The 20266-nt window shown below is 38.6% G+C and overlaps 2 protein-coding genes across 2 annotated transcripts in view; one reads left to right on the top strand and one right to left on the bottom strand.

The window, feature by feature from the left end:
- LOC107084323 overlaps positions 1-8164 on the top strand; it is a 43275-nt gene extending 35111 nt beyond the window's left edge. Inside the window, exons 5-10 of the mRNA XM_015374114.1 lie at positions 953-1691; positions 1786-1989; positions 3279-3388; positions 4728-4831; positions 5274-5349; positions 5654-8164. Coding sequence (XP_015229600.1) covers positions 953-1691; positions 1786-1989; positions 3279-3388; positions 4728-4831; positions 5274-5349; positions 5654-6070 — 1650 coding nt within the window. The 3' untranslated portion in view covers positions 6071-8164. The remainder of the gene's footprint in view (positions 1-952; positions 1692-1785; positions 1990-3278; positions 3389-4727; positions 4832-5273; positions 5350-5653) is intronic.
- Positions 8165-13176: 5012 nt separating this feature from the next.
- On the bottom strand, positions 13177-19726 carry oxnad1 (oxidoreductase NAD-binding domain containing 1). The gene is made up of 8 exons (XM_015374127.1): positions 19434-19726; positions 18894-18980; positions 17758-17824; positions 17573-17676; positions 16023-16164; positions 14839-15084; positions 14628-14736; positions 13177-14450 (listed from the first exon to the last, which is right to left on the bottom strand). Exons 1-8 carry the CDS (start codon positions 19448-19450, stop codon positions 14293-14295), a joined length of 930 nt encoding a protein of 309 aa, XP_015229613.1. The 5' UTR covers positions 19451-19726; the 3' UTR covers positions 13177-14292.
- Positions 19727-20266: the final 540 nt, after the last annotated feature.

Here is a 20266-nt window from a genome sequence, read left to right as displayed (position 1 = left end):
TATATATATATATATATATATATATACATTTATTTTTCTTTTTAATATATAATGTAATTTAAAGCTGAAGGAAGACAGTATTGAACAGTATCAGTGAACAATTTGGATCATAATAGTTCTGAGATTCATTTGAAATATCATAAACCAATATTTTTTTCGAAAGTTTTGCTAAATTAAACTAAAAGAAGAGGGAGAGAATAGGAAAGTCACAGTATATGGTGACTATTGATAGCTGTAGATTTAGATTTATCTCTGCAACAGAAGAGAACATCATCTGGTGAAACATTTCAGCTTTCAAGTACAAAAAAAAAGATAAACTTTAAAAAAACCAGGACCTATGAATCTGTAATAAGATTAAATTAGTTAATCAAGATTCTAACTAACCTTAATAACAAGTGTGCCTACATCCAAAGGATGGGAGTCATCATTTCAACTGTCTGATATGCAACACCCCATCTGTGGCTCTTGCATCAGCTGACCTGTATCACTTCGCTAGTTTAGTGAGCTTTTCCAACCCAGGAACAAGTGAGAAAGTCAAGTGACTCAAAAAAAAGTCTTAGTTTTGAATCATTTACTGTCCTAAGTTATTTTTAAGAGCAAACAAGTTAACAAAGCATTTGTCTGACTCCGAGGTTTGGCAGATATTCTCCAGTTAGTGTCCTTTTATCATGGGTCTACATATCATCTAAGGAAAGTCAGTAACTACGTCATTACTGCTCTAAGGAGAAGATGACTGAGTCATCTAAATAAAAACAGCAGTTGGAGAGAATCTTATATATTTCTGTTATTATTAATATTTGCATACAGTAGAGCGCAGGGATCCTAATGTGGGATCCTGAGGAACTCCTTTGGGCACTGGAAATGGACCTCCTCTTATAAACAAATGGGGAAAAAAGCAGACTTCCTCTGCTCAAGTAACTCTGTGATTACAATGAGTGTGTCTGTTTTACAGATCCAGGATGTGGCCGAACAAGGGTCCATGTTTGTGGGGTTTCTCCAGCAGCCAGGTGGAGGACCGTATTTTTGGGGTCACTGGGACCCAGAGGAGCTATCATCCTTGCATTCAAGCCCATCACCGATACATCGACAGCCTTTTAGCACCAAAACAAGCCCAACTAGACCAAATCCTATTGGTGAAGATGCTGATATCTGTTGCTGTGATACTGAAGAGATAGATCGGAGGGGTGTAGAGGGTGTCAAACAGGACCAAGTCTCCTCGATTTTCAGACCACCAGACCTCAGCAATCTGAAGCACACTGCAGACTTTCCTCATAACCCAGATGAGCATAATGATCAATTAATAACTTCACAAACTGTAGCCATAGACTGCAATAAACCTCATATCCACATCAAATCTGATGCTCATAAAACTACAGAAGTCTGGGGAAAATGGTCAAGTCTACCAGAAACAGCAGTCACAACAAGGCTGCAGGAGTGTAGATTACATGGGATTAAACAGCACTGCACTGAATCTACAGAGAAACATCTCAGCCTATCCAAACAGAAGGAAAGGAGGGTCTCCAGCCCAGACAGCTGGCTCAGCTCTCCAGAATTGGACCGTAAGCATGACAGAAGATCTGACTTAACTCAAGCAGACGGACAAAGACGCGTGACAACACAGAACAACAACCACATCAAGCTGAAGAATTCTGGGAATGACACGGATTCAACTTCACCACCGACGCAGGCTAGTAAGTAAGCAGGAGGTTGTTTTGGTTCTCAAACTAGACAGGCAGGCCTTTCTCTCTACTTAATCTTTCTGAATTGTTGCTCTCATGTATGCAGGGATGCAGCTGTTTGCGCTGTACAACCACACGGAAGAGCCCGACACCTCCCTGAGGTTCTACTCTCTCCGGGTGCCTCTGCATGTGCAGAAGGAGAGGGAGGCAATCACAGACATTGATGCAAACTGGCTCGACCACATGACTCAGCATTTTAGCAGCGGAGCACAGCTCATTGATGGGTTTTTTCACCTCACAGATGATCATGGTTTGTCCTAGTTCGTAAATATGATGATTCTTTTAACACTTTCTATTCATTGTTGCGGGCTTCAGGATATCTTTGAATAGCATAGTCCAATAAAGTGTCTTGCTTATATTTTCTTTGTTTTTAGTTTAAAAACTTACAAACTTGCATCTGACCAAAAGAAAGCAGTATATAACTAAAAGTGGGGCACAATGGTGCATGTTATTTTAGTTATTGTGTTTTTATACAAATAGAAATCTTAAAAGTGAGACTTGCTTTAATTCAGTGCTCTTCAGTCTCACCTTCTATTGTACATTCTATGGGTTGTGTGTCTACTTGTGTTGCACATTTATAAATCTATAAAAAATCTCTTTTGTAGACAATCTTGTTTGCAAAATAACCCATGCTCTGTCAAATAGATTGGCATTAGTTCAGCCTGTTGTATTTTAACTAAGCCATTACATGATTAATTCCAATGCAGGCCCAATTGACAGTTTTTGTTTTAACTCTTCTGCAATCTCAAAACTTGTTTTATTTCAATTTTCCCTGTATTTTGCTCTTTAGGGTACAAAGCAAATAGTTGCCTACCAAGAGATTCTCCCATTTATACTAAGAGTTGTTGCAAGCCTAATGAGTCAAATGATCTCCAAGCAGCTGGAGTGGACAGCCTTGTCTTAGTTGGATTGAGATTGTGTCATAGTTTCCATTTTAAGATAGATTGAACAGTTGGCATATTGTTTTATAATTCTCGGTAACTTCCTCTCTGATCCGTCTGCTGTGTTCCTTGGTTTAAATCAAGCTGTCTGTTCTCCAATGTTCTCTCATATAAAAATCCCAATGAGATACATTAAGGTTTTGCGGTGATAATATCACATCTTAAAAACAAGAGGTATGTGCACCTTTGCAAGGTAATTTAGCTTAATGAGGCTTGTAGAATGAAATATCTTGTCATGGTGAAAAAGCTGTAACCTATTTCTTGATCAAAATCTAGGATTATGCTGAGATAATTGCTTTGATGCCAGATGATCACAGGAAGAAAGGAAATCTTTTTTCTTATAAGTTTATTGCTTATTACAGCCTTATAGATTCTGTACCATCTAGATCTAACCTAAAAATGTTCCTTAACTGAGAGTGTGATTCAATGAGAAAATCCCTGCTGAGTAGTGGATGGGATACGCATCAACCCTAAAATCTACGGCCTGACTCCCAAGTCACTGTTCAGCAGCACATTAAAGATCTAGGCTTAATCTAAAGCTCTCTAGGTTTGAATCACTTACATCCTCCTGTGTTTGTCTGTGACTGCTTGTTTCCAGTCCCTGGAGTCTCATCTGTGGATAGCGTTTTCATCTTCCAGAGCTCCGTGGAGGACACCACAGACACCTCCTATGACGCCATCGTGGTTGAGCAGTGGACTGTTATAGATGTGAGTTCTGGTTTTTGTGCTGGGGAGACAAATTTTGCACAAGTTTTGTGAAGATAAAAGCAGAATGAAGAGAAAGCCTGATTCTTCGCTGAATTTATTTAGGCAGAATGCTATCTGAAACTTTATTCTTCAAGTAATAAATATGAAAAACTGTGCAGTTTCTATAAATTGAGATAAAAAATGCCTAATATTTGTAAATGGGTCCAATTCACACAGGGTCAGATATATAGATCCAGTCCCTGATATAAAAATATTGCTGTAGGAATATTTGATTAAATATATTTATTTGTAAGCTGAGGTCAGTTTATCGCAGAGGCTTATCCTCATGCTCTTTTCCAAAAGTAGCTTTAATATAATTGAAGGCCGGATGACATCTCTTACATTTGACTTATTCACCTGAGGTGTGCATAGTGGCTCATTCTAAGCATTGAGTGAGCAGACGTCCCAATCTGTGTGGGACATGGTTAATTTTTCACCTCTGTCAAAATGTCCCACAGACTGAAACAATGTCTCGCATTTGACCAGGTCAGATTACTGCAAATCAGATGAATAACTGAGTAAATAAATATTCAACAGGTTCTTTTTTTAAATGTGAAGAAAACAGAGCTGCAGTCACTGTTATAAAGCCGTGCCAGCTGTCAAGCAAAACGCAAGCAGTGTCCCACGCCATGACTAGCCTGCAGGCAATGCTTTTATAATACAAGTGAAATATTTTAATACAAAATGTATTAGAGGCTACGTTTAAAGAAAAGAAAATGCAGCTACAACAAAGACTATTTATAACTGGGTGAGGCTTCTCATAAACGTCCTTGTTGCACCACATTTGTTTTTCAAGAAAGAAAGAAGGGAAAAAAAAGAAGAATGAACAAATTAATTTGTAATCCAATCTGCTTACCACTACCACCGGAGACAAAACAGACCCTCAGCATGATGCTGTCACCACTATGCTTGATACTTTATGCAGTGTTCTTTATATTTTAAAGGCTATCTTCAGTCTTTGTGTCCTCTGATTATTAAACTAAGAACATTTGGTTCATAAATTTTGCAGAAGAAGTTTCAGTCATGCTTCAAACTGTTTTTGATCTTTCCTTCTTGTTGTGATGCTAAACTCCCTTTTCTGTGAATAGGGTCAATGTGTTTGACCATATAGCAGAATTTAACATCATTGCAATGAAGAACCTCAGAAAAAATTGGATGTAATGGGTCATACTTGACTCCACATATTTTAGTGTCCAAATGCATTATAGAAAACGAAAAAAGGAAGCTACACAAACTACTGACCAATCCTTTAATGTGGATATTTTCTTGTATGCACTTTAATGACCATGGCCCTTTTCAGGGTGTTGTGGTGAAGACGGACTACATCCCTCTGCTCCAGTCCTTAGCTCCATATGGATGGAGACTGATGTGTGTGCTGCCAACACCCATTGTCAGAACAAACAGGTACCTAACGCTTCCAAAATTATAGGTGAAGAAATATTCCACTTTTAATCTTGTTGACAAATGTCTGCTAGACGTATCCGGGTCTAATTACGGCTCTGCTTGATTGTTGATTCTTCTCATCTAACATGTTGTTCTCGTTCCTTTCGGGAGCAGGACTGACACTGAAACGCGGATGTGAAGGACAGATGGCGCCAGATCTGACAAATCCTGATCATATGCCCGTCTCAACATGAAAAAGCTTTTGAAATCTGTTGCCTTCTGCGAACAAACAAGCAAAGAAAAAAAAAAGCCATCTCTGAACTGCTTTTGTTTTTTAACCTGTCACTTTAGAAACCGCAGGAAGCAGAGACTGGATCTCAGCGTGTGTGGCGTTAATGTAGGCTCCCTGAATTACAATATGATGGGTAACGTTCATTAAAGGGCTTCTCTCTTCTTTTTGCAGTGATGGAAGTTTGTCGACTAAGCAAATCCTTTTTCTTCAGAGACCCATTTTGCAACGCAGGAGAAAAGACTTCAAGGTTCGTCTTTTGTCTTTATAGCAAATCCATCCGTTTTCTCTGTTGTGCCTTGAGGGCAAGTGACTTTATGTCACAGGAGGTGGCATTACAAAAAAAAACTGTACGTTTCTAAATATGGGATGTACAGCAAATATAAAACCCCAAACAAGTCTAATAATAGGCAAGTAGTTGGCCTCAAACTGTACAGGAAAGAAGCATCAGAGAACAAGGCTTTGTTGTGATTTGTCAGGTGTCTGGGGAGATGCGAAAGAAAAGACGTGACACAAAGCAGGAAACAATCTCAAACGTGTCTGTTTGATTTCAGATGCTGAACCTCAGAGGTCGCAGTAAAGCAAAGAAACACTCAGCCGGGGAGGCGTTAGACGAGCAGGAGAACAAGTCCCTCGTGATAGAGACTGAGATGGACAGGCTGAGGATCAACGAAGAGGAAGACGAGGCGGTGGTAGAGGGGAGGAAGAGAGGGCACGGCGGAAGGAGCAAAATAGCGAGCCTTCAGAAGAGCGGAGAGGATGGGCATCAAAAGGCGTTCTCCCTTCTGTTGGAGCGCAGGGCTTCTGTTGAACATCAAGAGGAGGAAACTGATGTGGACGCCATCCTGGCACCCAGACAGGAGCAGGTGGTGAAATGGATGGATTTCTGTCCAGTTGATGAGCGGGGGCTAAAGGAGAAGGTCAGGGTGGAGGAGCGGATTAAACAGCAGCTATTCTCCGGAGTTTGTTGACATGAAGTTTGTGGGAACCAAGCAATCAGAAACCTGGTTATCCTCCCATAAAAAAAGTGTTTTAATGGTTTGAGTTCCTAAAAAATGCAGAGTCGAGCATAAACTGTGCTGTGGAAAAGTATTTCTGTTTTTCCCTTTTTGTTTTGTTGACCTGAGTAAATGCAAATTGCAGCTTTTAAGTAATGATATTCTAACTTAGTACCAAGTAAATAATCTTTCCACTTGTTAAATTATAAATTAAGAGTTTTTATTGTCATGACGTGACCATTATAAAGTTTTCTTTAGACACCAGCCCCAAACACACATATAATACACAGGCATACTTTAAAAACAATGAAAAAAAGAACTTGTATTTTCAAAATAGAAAAATAAAAGTTGGACGTGCAATGTAGAAGGGAGGATTTACGTAAAGTGTAGGTTCTGGTTCTGAGTCCATTTGTTTCAGATTTAATGTTTCTGAATCATTTCTCCTGGTGAAAGAGAGACAAAGTGTCATTACCTGGATGAGCGGTGGTTTGGGGAAACACACCTTTTTCTGGCCGTATGCAGCATAAACTGAGTGTTGTGCTGATGATCTGGTGGTCCTGGTTCCTCTTTGTATTCTGGTTGCTGCTGTTGAAATTTTGCTTAATGCTCTGGGCTTTGCCTGCTGATTGGCTCTTTAGTTCTCTGCGGGCCCTGCTGTGGGTCAGTCTGTCTCCTGATCAGTAAGCTGCATCATGATCTTTGGGAAGGAGCCAAACTGGGCTGTCAACTGATTGTTTCTGGTTAGGAAAAACCCTGATTATGCAGGGAGTGCAGCAGCAATGCAGACATCAATATAGGACAGACCAGTACCTGGAAGGAGAAAGTTTGGCCTTTGGTTTGTTACCGTTGGTCTGTTACCACTCTGGTTATGCACCCTGACTGAAAAGCTGCATAATTACCTTATAAAAGCAACTGATGCTGGATAACCTTCCAGTATGTGGAGTTATTTATTTTTATTTTTATTAAATTGAAGAAAAAGGCGATTTACAAGGGGAAAATCATTTTAAAGGTAAAATAAATATATTGGAGAGAACACATTTTCATACTGATGGCAAAAAGTGATGCACTTTGAGACGGACGGAAACGTTTTGAGAGAAAATATTTTGTCACAGAATAAAAGATAAACTGACATTTGGAAAATGATTTCTCTCTTAAAACTTTTTTTTTGCCTCAGTTAACCAAAAAAGTCTTTGTTCTTGATTCAGGATTTTTCTCTCAATATGAAAAACCTGTTAATTCTGTCAAACCTGGCCAATAGAAACACAGGCGCGTTTTTTACATCTAGAGAAAAATCCTGAATCGAGAGCAAAGACTCAAAGAAATGTTTTTTTTTTTTTTTTTTGACAAAACACTAAAATAACTCCATACAGTGTGGCTTAAATAAACTTTCTGCAAAAAAAAAAAGAGTTGGCCAAAACTCCTAAAATAAAAAAGACTCCTTCCCACTTTCAAATGCATGGCAGTTTTCAGATATCTTCATCTGAGATGGGGGAAAAAAAATGGTTTGATGATCTGAAACTTGTCAGTGTAAAACGATAAGAAATCTGTAAGGGGCCAAATGCCTCTTTAGGGAACTCTAGTACATTTATGTTCCGTTCAGATGCCAAAGCTCTGAATTCCTAAAAGTGTGCTGCAGACATTTCTGCCTTCTTGTGTTTAATGTTTTTATATATAAAAAAAAGAAAAAAGTCAAGACTCACTGTACAAAGCTATACAACTTTTTAAGCCAATGCCTTAAATAGGAGTTTCTTTTTCATGTTCTTTTTTTTAACATTTGCTGTCTATTTAAGGCTTATAAGATATCCATAGTGCAGAATAATAGCAGGTTAATTTGCCTTATACCATCTCCCACTTTAAACTCCAAAAATCCCTCAACTTACTTGTATAACTCACTCTATATAAACATTTTCTAAAAATGTTCTATTTCAACCCAAACCAAGTGGTTGTAGTTCTAATCTATTTTTGAGCCAGTTGATTTTTATGAAATATAGCTGAGAAACTTCTCGCTGGTCGACAATATCTATTAGTCCGCATAACCTCATCTGTAACCATAAGCGTTAATAAGCAGATGACTTATACAACAGATGTCAAGGCACGTATGAAAAGATCAACAAAAAAAGGTTTAAAAAATAAAGAGTGATTGGTATTAAACATCCATTGGCAAGCTGCTTTTTACAACACAGTGGGGTCCAAAAAACCTAAAACTGTAGAATAGAGAAATGACCGCCCGATGAGAAACACGTGCAGGATGGTGTGGGAGTTTAACCCTTTCAAAAATGTTTTATGTAAATAAAGATTGAGCTTTCAGTTGTAGTACAGGTTGTCAACGTATCGTTAATATGAAACTGTAAAAGGTGAGGATCCCGTTTTGGAGTTTAAAGGTAACTAGACTCAGTATTTATTTTTGTAAATTACACTCAGTTTCCATCAAAAATGTCTTGCTGCCTTGGATTTTTAAATTCGTTTTGTTACAGCCACAATCGTTAATGTTTTCGGAGATCAAATTAAATCTGTGCAAACTATACCATGTTTATTTGGATAACACATGGTTGACCAAATGCAGCACAGGTGCACGAAAAACATGGAAACAAAGGTAGAAAAATGACCACTACACCATTAATTTTAGGCTAAAACAGACATTCAATGTTAGACTCATAATGTTTTAAAAGACAAAAAGTGAGATTGAAATATTCTCAGCCAATGAAGCCTGTCTCATATGAAGAGATGGATCATTTCACCACTTCAGGGACACAACAGAAAAGGCTTCTCCATTTGTTCTGTGATTTAGGAACCTCCAGCAGCATCTGGTTAGTGGATCTGAGGTACAACAAGGTATATAAGGATGCAGCATTTTGGACAAGGATGTTGGAGAACAGCTTTTAAAAGAGTTGAAAACTAAACAAACTCCATAGAAGGTTAAAATAATCCAGCCAGGAGGCTGTAAGCATGGATAATCTATTTCAAGTTACGTCTGTGAAGAAGGGAATCAATCATAGACGTCTAAGATGAAAAATGGGGATTTTTACCACAGTTAATGTGGTTATTAAACATGAGGAACTAAAGTCGAATGACGGGTTTAGAGTGAAAAAAAATCAGCAGAGGGAACTGGTGGAGGATTTTGGACTGAAAAAAAAAGATATATTTCATTTTGATTAAAATGCCATCCATGGTTTTATGTCAGAGGTGAACCTCAGACTGAGATATAGGGAAGCAGATCTGACAGCCATCAGGCATGGGCGGTTCCAGACAGGGGCCAACAGGGGGACAATGCATAAGGCTTCAGTGGTATTGAGATAGGGTCCCAGATAGGGTCTGAGTTTTCATCTACTAAATGTTTTTTAAAAACATAAAAAAAAAAAAAAACACTATTCAGCCGTAAAAAATAATTTTTACAGCTGAATTTATAAGCTTTTCTTGAGTTCTTATTTTGATTTTATAGAAAGCTGTAATTTTCACTTAAATTAAGTCAGAAATATGTAAAATTACTAAATTAGGACTGTATATTGACCTAATTTTCCCAATAACTTCATTTATTTGATCTTTTAGATATTTATTTAGCTACAATTGTTTTTGAGTTGCTTTTTTGCTATGCTAAGAGATTTAGATTTTAACAATAATCCAACATTTTCAACCCAAAAATAAATGTTTTCTGTTGGAAGACAGAATTTTAATTAAACCTAATTAAATGGAAATCTAACTTCATGCAGCTCTCTTAATATGTTTGAATCCCTTGCCCTGTTCGTTTGTTTCATGCTTTTCTGTGCCCCCATGAAAACACGCTGGCCCCCTCCCGGCCCCATGGTACATTTGGTCTAGAACCGCCACTGCCATCAGGCTAGAAATTGATTTAAATCCTTTATTTGAAATCAGTTCCTAGTGGAAAAAGGTGTATTGGAAAAGGAAGTGTCCCGAGAACAGAGCCCTGAGGTATTCCACATACCAGGTCAGTACAGGAAGAGTTTATTGCATTATTGGGAAGTGGGGGGAAAAGTTTTTACAATAGGTTTGACATATATTTGAAATGTGTGACACACTATTCAGCCTTCCTGGATAATACTTTGTATTGTATGACCAGCATGTTATAAAGGTACAAGTCTTCTGTGGTCCTTCTGTGTGTCTAATAGCTGCACATCTAGAAATAGATACTGTGCCTGTTGGTCTTTGAAAACCATCCTCTCAGCATTATGCTACCATTACAATGTTTTCTCATAAGGTTAATTGTGTTTCAGGGATTAGGATTAGGGGATTGAAACTTTAGTGCCAAACAGGTTCAAATACTCATAGGTGAAAAATGAAATCAGTTTTGGTGTAATCTGACCAGAACTGTCCTTTAAACATTGCAGCAAACAACTTTATTTTCTGCAGATTTCTGCAGGTGGTCCAGAGTTACATGATTTTTGAAATGTTTAATCCAATTAATTGAAAGGTGCCATTTGTGATCTTAACATTGGTTTCATAATTTATTAAATTCATTGTAGCTTTTGATTGTTTTACAACAAGATTTGAGAAAGTTTAAAGGGTGTGAACAGTTTTGTAAGGCATTGAAAATGCTTTACTGGGGATGCAGTACACTCCAACAGAGCTTGAATTGGTGGTTAGAGACACATGTTCTCATTTGTTATTACCCATGTTTCTGTGACATTAAAATGGGTTCAGTATATTTATTTTTAACATTGCAGTTTAGATGTTTGCTTAAGGAATTAACAGATTTAGTCTAAAGGACAATGGTAATTGGGAAATTCATTAAAAAGACGCCTCAATAGTCTTGATCAGGCAGTAAAGTCGTGTCCTGGGTTTTAGTTTCATTTTTAAACTATGGTAGCAAATTCACTGCTTATTCAAGGGACTTTAAATACCAGCACAATCTGTCACCAGTGGGCTGCAAAGATCGAAAAATCCCATCTAAGAGAGGGCAATAAAATCAGTGTTTGGAACATAATGAGAAGTAATCTGCAGAACAAAAAAAATGCCAGTGTTTGTAAAGAAGACAGCAGGGGTAGATGAGCTGTTTCTTTATAGCAGGGAAATGAGAAAGTGTTACATTAGGTCCTTTGGAAAAAACAAGCTCCAGGAAGCAGACCCATCACTGTCAGAGCTAGAGACAACAGAGAGGCTTCATGTAATTCATGGAATGGCAAAACTAGTCGTTACCACATAATTAAAATCTCCAATCCAGTTTGGGAAACGTGATGCTTGTGGAAACATTACTGAAGCCAAAGATCAAAGCAGGTAAATAAAAAAAAAAAGGAGTTGGAATAAAGAGAATCCTTTATATAGGGATGCTCACCTGATATGTAATGTTAATCTTTTAGTCATACCTAAAGGATTTAAGACCATGCAGAGGAGGAATTTATAGGTTCACTGCTTCTATAGTCTCTACAGGCTCTATGTACCAGCATATGTATGAGCTATTTACAACAAAAAACAGGAGAATGCAAAGCAGGGGAGATATATAGTTCTTGTATTTAAAAGCTTTACCTTTGTGTGGTATATGCTCTTTAAACGAAAGCGACATTTTCAAACTCTGGAGGCAATAGAAAAGTTTTATTTGCAATAAGTCATCCGAGAATGTGTTGTTTAGAAATCAGCTCTTTATTCGTTTCCTGGACTAGCAGTGAAGTGCATAAATGGTGTAACAGTTGGGTCTCGGTTAACAGCAAGGTCAATAAAGTGTTTAAAACCAGACTTCCTCAAAGTTTGTTTATTTCTTCCATTTCAGTCCAACGTTATCTTCATAAAGAGGAAAAATTACAACCCTCGCTGAGAGACGGCAGTGGGAAGCTTGCTGTCATCTCTCAGGGACGATCAGCGATCCGTGCCAATCAGAGACCACCTGGAGGTTCCATTACAGAGCGCCGTGGGATGCTTAACCTGCCCTGGGATGGAAAACTGTTTGCTGATGTGTAAGATGTGCGGGAGAAGAAGAGACTGCACAGATGATGAGCTCTGTGGGGGAGGAAACGAGAATGTGGTGCTGGCCAAGTACTTGGGAGACTGTCAAGTTTTCACTTAAAAGATGTGAGATGTAATTACTCTCATGGATGAAGCCAAGCTCATCAGCCAAAATAGTTTTAAATTGTTGCATTGGCTGATGAAGTCATTTCTTTTCGGAATTACACAAAGTATAGGATTAAAAAAAATAAAAAATAGTGACTTTATAAGGTTTAAATTTCATCTCCTCTGTTCTCAAGAGTTTAGATGACAGATTAACACAGAAATCCCATATCTTTAATGAATGTGAAGCTGACTAAATCAGACAGTAAGGCCCAAACTTTAGCTGCTGCTCTGTAGCATAAGGGTGGGAGCATTATAGTCAGGGCAGTGAGTTAAGTAAACAATGTCATGGAAATGTTGTGGCAAAAACCCTAACCCTGAGACTACAGCAAAGTTTTTAACACTTAAATATGAAATAAGTGGAGAAACCAACCTTCAAAATGACCATTCTGGCGGTTTTTTTAAGTGCAACTGGCCTGACAGGAAACTACTTTTCAAATTAGGGGAAAGCACTGTTCAAAGTGGAAGTCCTTTCTGCAGGAATCGGTTAGCCATTCTCATTTTCAGAGGAAGCAATAAGCTATTAGAGATAAAATATTTTTCTAAGGGTACATATAGGCAGTTCATTCAGGCTCCTACACAGAATTAGACTTTAGAAAATTTTCCAGTATAATGGGGAATGATCCACCACAGAACCCCAGTTCCTAGGATTGGGCCTTCAGTCAGGTTAGCATGAGAGAAAACTGACTTGGTACGAACTTCACCAGGTAACAGAGCATCTGAATGAGGTACTTTTTATGCTTCATGGATTATGCAGGGTTTAGCAACTAAGATGCAACAGACAGATAAGTTGGTGAAGATTCTCAGTCATCCAGGTCATAGTCATTCCAAAAAAGTTAAACTAACGTGTGAACCCCTTTCAGAGACTTAAGGGCTAGTTATCCTCCCGCAGCAGTGTGTCGCAGTGAGCTTGTCGCAGATATTTTTGATTTATGCCCAATATTGAAGCGTGGTCTGCTCTACATTAATCCATGCCACAACGCAAGAGGACAATCACAAACTAGCTGTGGGACTACCGGTAGATACGGCTGAGGCGTTGAGGGCAAGTTTGTGCAACAATAGAGGGACATGAGGACGAAATAGAGCGGGGATCCAGGTGGAAAAAGGGTCCCTGCGTTCTCACACACCTCGCTGTTCTAGCTGCTCCAACTTCACGAGTCGTTTTCCACAATGGCGGTCATACAAACAAAACAAGCCTGTAAGGTATCAGACAGGAAATACGTATAGTTTAGAGCGGATGTAGATTTGACCAATCTGAGCCCTCCTGTCTGCGGTCTCCTACAATTTTCGAGAGGTGCACCAGAGTGTCTGCGGAAAGTGTGGGGGCATATCTGCGTCTGCAGACGACTTGGTTTCTGAGCATAAACCAGCCTTAAGACGGGTATGGGGCACTGCAGGCTAACAAAATAAGCCAAACAACCCTCATTCCAAAAGGTTGGACCTGTTCGTCTGTTTCAATTTGCATGTTTTCAAAACAAAAACAAGGTTTTGTTGGGCTACTATATAAAACCTCCTGACATTTTGAATTGAAAAAGTTTCCTGGGTGGGAAGCAAATCGTCTTCAATCTTGGAAACCAAATCCAGTGGGTTTTTTTTTTTTTACTTTCTTTGGAACAGACAAAACTGATTCCTCACAGTTATAAGGCTATAAAACAGATGTTCAGCTCTGTAAATAACTAAGGAAAACTGAGATTGACTGAGAAGCTTCAGCCCATCAAAGCTAGGAAATCTGGGAATCTCAAACATATTTCAGTATAAAGTGAAACAGAAAGATGCAGTCGAACCAGTCTGTATAATCATGGCTGCAGAGTATAAATACTGATGGAAATCTCACACTTATTTCTTTTAATTTAAAAAAAAACAAAACTTTTTGCTAGAAATCTGTACAACTTTGCATTTAGGTTGCAGATGTTTTGCTGGTTCTGCTTCAGGAAACAAAGTCCATCTCCAGTCTTTGATTCAGTCCATCGTTCAGGAGTGGGATCATAAAACGAACAGCCACAGCGGGGGAGAGAAGATCGATTTACCTTCACATGAAAGGCAGATGCATTTCAGGTTGCTCTTTATTTCCCCCTCATACATCCTCCCTCTGAAGACAACCTAAAGCCATAAGAAAAAGCCCTGGAAGTGACCTGGAAGTCCTACCACCACTTCTCAAACACAATCCTGTCCTTAGGGAGGCCGAGGTGCATCAGGGTTTGTGAAACGGCCTCTATCATCGGCGGGGGTCCGCATAAGTAACACAAAGTCCTTTGTGGGTCCACATTTGCCTGCAACTCCTCCTCCGTGATTCTCCCACCTGAGGAAACACGAGGGAGCAAACGCATTAATTAAACCTCAGCGCCGAGGCTCATACACACAGCTGTGATAGCGCCGGCTTCAACGCCACGAAGCGGATAAATCAAAGAAAGCCGACTGCGCTGGAATGTGACAGTCAATCAATCATCCCAGCTAAATGAAGAATTTTGTAAATTACTTTTGACAAAGGGCTGAAGGTGCGGCTCCACTTCTGCCCTCTGCTGCGTGACGTGAAAGTTGCAGGAGAACTTGTCAGGAAACTGTCCACATTTCTCAATGATGGAAGTCTGGGGGGAAACACAAGTCAGGTGGTGAGAGCCTACAGCATGTTTGAGCTTTTCCATATTTTGCTCACATTATGACCAGGAAATGTAACGTTAGAGCCGAACCTTGAAGAGCAGCTCCTGTGTGTTCTTAGCGCTGTAGCAGAGGTGGGCGGAGCCGATGCTGTAGTCCCGGCCACCGGAGGATTGATTGAGACGCAGCAGATCTGAAGTGTGCAAAAGAATAGAGTACAGGGGATTGATTCCGACGCCCCCGGCAACCAGCAGCAAGTCCACAGACGGATCTGAAGGCTGCGGGTCAAAGTAGAAGTCCCCGCCCACACGCATGGCCACACGAGAGCCCACTGCGCACTGACAGGAAGAGAAAAGGAGGAAGACATTACAGCGTTCTCTATTAACTATTAATAATAGTTTTAAAGACTTTGAATGTATTGTGTAGACAAACGCCTTCATCTGCACACTTCTACATAATGATACGTGTTTTCTTAAGCTGCTATGATGGGCCCTAAACTATTTCTGGAGTAGAATATCAAACAATAGGATCAAACCATCCCAGACGTAAGAGATGTACTTCTTAGAACGCTCAAATAAACATCACCTTACCTTAGATCTTTCAACAACAAAAATGATGGTTTAAAGTCAATTATTATTATTATTATTATTATCATAAGCCCACGGTAAACACACAGACAGGCGACAAATATGCAAACGACAGAGAGAGTCAAGGCAAGCTGGAAGAAACCATTTAAATTCAAAACATCCAATTCAAGACTGATTTTTATTTTATTTTGTGGAAAACTCTTAATGATCCTATATGGATAGCAGGTAACTGGGCTCCACCTGCTCTTAAAGATCACAACTGACTTTTATAATGATGTCCTGGGATATTTTAGCTTCCAGTGAGTACTGGGAGCACTGGTGAATAATGGTTTATAAAGCAATAAGCTTGAATGGTTAAGAGACAAAAATAAAAGTATTCTTCACTTGCATTTCATTTTTTTCCCTGATATGATTTTTGTGCTAAAATGTAGATAAAATGTTTTTGCTGACTTGGTTTTTTTCATTCTTTGTTTAAAAACCATCATGAACATTTTTTAAAGCAGTAATTTCAGACAATTCAACATTTTTATTTTGTGGCTATCATTTTCTGACTTTTTCATTTTTCAACACACATCTGCTTCACTGTAATGGCAATGTTCTACAGTAGCTTCCACTTTAAAGAGCCAAAAGCATTATCTATACTCTGAGAAAATCACGCTACAGTTCACTAGTTTACTCCTCTCACTCACCACAGTGTGGACCCAGTGTGCTGGGGGGTGCGTCGTGTACTTGACCGCCAGTTCAACGATCCCCTCCCTCTGCAACAAACCCGGGTTGGAGCACATGGAGAAACCTCCCACTGTCTCCAGACCAGGGATGAAGAAATCTACCCTGCATCAGGAAAAAAGCATCATGCTGGTAACTCTTTTCATTCTTCCAGGACCAATAATCTTTTTTTTCTTTCCTTTAAGACAAAAAACAGGAAAAAAAACAAAAACACACTGATGTTTGGGTCAGGACCTAGAAGAAAACAGGGAATAAAAATCAAACCAGGAGCATAGCTGCCTGCTGTTTAGTTTATTCAAACTGCAGCGTGTTTGTTTACCACAAAGTGCAGCCATATGTGCAACCACTGCTGTGATGTTCAACATCTGGACTGAAGCCTCACCAATACAATGACCCACTGTTACATTAGACAAAGATAGAGAAAACCATTTACCCCAAAGGAGTCCTATATGAAGGACCTGCCATAAAGTATCCATCTCCTTTTCCCACCTTGAGATGAAGATCTGGACAGCTCTTCCTCTTTGGAAAGCAAAAAAAGTGGCTGCAAAACACCCACCGACAACATGGGCTCATTTCCACTGGAGGCGACTTCAAACTTTTAACCAGTGCAAAGACAACTACAGGAAAACCAGACCAGACCTGCACTCATCAAAGATGCTGTTTTCATTACTTGGAATCTAAAATTATTATTCTTTTTACTTTATGCATAAATCAAACCTTAAGTCATCCAGAGCATTACAGTTCAATAAACATTTCTACACCTGTTACTAACACAATTTTCTAAATATTTCAGAACCTAAATAAAAGCCACAAAAAAAAAAACAACTTATAGGACTATAGAATTATAAAAGTTGTGTCAGTTTTAAGGCTTTGAGCTCATGTGATCTAATCTGGCAGAATGCTGCCACCTAGTGGAGACTCTGGGTACTGTGGATTTACAGGCAGGTTCAGTGTGGTTAAAGCCAAGCACAACTACAATCCTTGATGACACAAATATTAATCACCTCTAATTCTTTGCAAGTAGCACACTAATGTTTATTTATAATGTTAAAGGAGCAATAAGTAATAGTGGTTGCCAAGTAACAAAGATTGTTAGGTGCTGTTGATACTATTTCTGGTCCGTCTTTCTTGCTTGCTTTCTTTGCTAAACCTGGGAACTCTCATACAATTGCTCCAGATGTAGGAAGCAAACACAGGCTACATGTTGCACGAAGCACCTCTGGGTCTGAAAGGGGAAAAAACTTAAAGACATTGTTGATAGGGAGGATGGATTAGTGATAGGGAATGTTATTTTCCATCCTCCGGTGACAAAAAAATTATAATTTTGTGTTATTATATGGTTATTTTCAATGTAAATTCCTTACTTATTGCTCCTTTAAAGAATCTTGAATGTTTTTTTGTAACTTGTAACCATGAAAACCCATAAATAATTAAAGATCTCTTGGTATTCATTTATTTCATGGATCAGTGATCCAGGGTGGCAGATGAAAGTGTTTAAGGAGTGTCTACTCACCACTGTCCTGCTTTGAAGCTGAAGTCCGGGTGGACGGCTAACCTCAGTCTTTTCACCGTTTCCGAATCGTTTATGATTCCACAGACTTGAGCTGGGTACAGCGCCTACGTCAGGCAGGGAGGAAGGGATGGAGTCATTATCATCTCCACCAATAGTCACTATACTGTTTTTAAATCAGAGCTCACATTTTGTCTGTAGTTGCTCGCCGTCCTCTGCAAGTGGTCCATTTGTCTTTTGGAGGACATGTTTCTTCTGATAAAGAGGAGAACACGGTTAAAAACATGGTTTGTTTGTCAAACGTTCTTTTGTTAAGGGAGCACATGTATAAAAAAAGCCTGTGGAGTTTGACCTTAATGTCAATAAACTGAACAGGACAGTGCACAATAAATAAACGCCATCTGCTAAGGCCGACTGGGGTTCAAGGAGAATCATGAATGGAAATAAAATTTCCTTGTAAACAACTGTGCTGACCTCAGGATTTATGAAATACAGGGAACCAACATCAGCAAACGACATGATAACCGACACCGCCTGCGAAAACTTCACATTGGACTTTCAAAAAAGTTAAAAAACAAACCGCTGGACTTTGTTTTCCAAGTTTGAAGACAATTTGCTTCCCATCCAGGAAGCTTTCTCGATTCAAATTGTCTGAATTAGCATTGAGTTCCATGCTTTATAGAGCAGCCCAACAAAAGTCTCGTTATGGCTTAGAAATCATGCAAATCACAATTACTCACAATTACTATGCAAATAAAAAGGATCCAAATCCAATGATGTTTCTTGTGAACTATTTCTTACTGCAGTGTTTCCTTCCACTCAACTTTCCATCAATGTGCTTGGATACAAAACTCTGTCGATTAATCTGTCAATTTTTTTTTTCCAATTAATCAATAATCAGATAGCCAGGTTTCTTTAAAGAAGACTTTGAAGTAATTAAACCAGGTGAAATCAAAACTTTTCCACTTGAGGAATTTTGGATAGAACATATTGCTGGACAAAAAAATATTTTCTTTTATCTTAAATGCAAAATGTTTATATAATATTTTACGATTTTATTATAATTACTGCTCTAAGTTGGTTTATCTGTCAGCTAAAGGCATGTTTTACAGTCTCTATACTTCAGTCAACGATTAATCGATGTGTTGACGATTATTTCAATAATTTATTAATCCAGAATAATCCGATTACTTGTTTCAGCCCTACTATAATCATAAATAATAACAAATTTTCTTTTTTTCTTTTTAGTTTGGCTTTCAATAAGTGCTTTTAGGTTAGTTTACATGAAACTGATGTAAACCAGAGTAGAGCGGATCAGACTCACCTATTAGCAGATCCGGGGGCCAGCAGCCGCCTCCACAGCGGAGAGCTGACAGCAGCAGAACAGAGGAACCAACAGGGGGCGCTCATCCTGTCAGAACATACAATACAACATCTGGAAAAGCCCATAACTGTCAAAAGTGCTGAGAGTCCAAACTAAGCACTGTCAAAGTTATGCTTTAATAGTATGAACTCAATTAGACTTTAATTTTGGTAGCGGTTCGTTAAATATAAAGTTTTAAGCATAAACATGTTACCCATCATGAGACAAAACTCCCCTAAAATCGTATTTTTAGCTTAAAATTGTAGTGGCAACCCGCCGACTTCCCTTTAACAATACGAGGATGTAAGAACAATAACATGACGTTTATTTTAACGCGTATAAAAAGGTTGGAGAACACCAACACGTATTATTGACATAAAATGTAATGGAGTTTGGTATGACCTATAGCGGAAGCTAACTGCGCGCTAACGCTACGTATAAATAGTGCTTTTATTTCGCTTTGCTATTTCAGTCAGACAAGGGCATGTGATTTTCTCTTACCTAAAACACCCGACCATAAAGGCTACCACTCAAACTCCGGCCAAATATTTTACACTGCTAAAATAATAACCTTCGGCATGCTATGATTACATGACTGTGGAAAGCCGACTTCTTCTTCGGTAGAATGAACACCTAGCATAGTTTATCAGCGCCCTCTTGTCTTGTCTTGTTGCGTATGGAGGTTGGCAAGCAACTTTTCGATGTGCATTACCGCCACCTACTGGTGAGAAGTGTGAATCAGAATGGCCCTATTCATAAAGATACTTGTATTTATTTATCTATATATCTCTATCTATAATATTAGTTATATATTATTACTATAAATATACTAAATCCTCCTAATTATTCCTGTTAATATTAAATATTTAAATAAATACTGATAACTTTTTTTTTTTTACCTTTTCTGCAGAATATCTATCAAATTCAATTGTACTTTCTCCTTATTTAGGTCTCTAACCAAATTCTTCCTTTCTTCTTCATACTTTTTACAATACATCACTACATGTTCTACTGTTTCGTCTTGTCCACAAAATTCACATTTGCCTGATATATGTTTCCCTATTTTGAATAATGTATATTTTAATCCTGGATGCCCAAATCTCAGTCTTGAAATAACTGTTTACTCTCTTCTGCTTCCTTCTGCTATCCTCATTTCTTTCCGTTGAATTCTATAAAACCATCTTCCTCTCCTTGCTTCCTCCCATTGGTTTTGCCACTTTTCCTTCATCCTTTGTTAACTTAAGTTAATCATCATATCAATGGTTTTATTATCGGCGCCCTCTTGTGCCCCAATTGCATCTATCTATCTATCTATCTATCTATCTATCTATCTA

This window comes from Cyprinodon variegatus, unplaced genomic scaffold (genome assembly GCF_000732505.1).
Source record: "Cyprinodon variegatus isolate N-32 unplaced genomic scaffold, C_variegatus-1.0 Scaffold98, whole genome shotgun sequence".
NCBI classification, from domain to species: Eukaryota; Metazoa; Chordata; class Actinopteri; order Cyprinodontiformes; family Cyprinodontidae; genus Cyprinodon; species Cyprinodon variegatus.
This window is presented reverse-complemented; position numbering and strand designations above follow the sequence as displayed.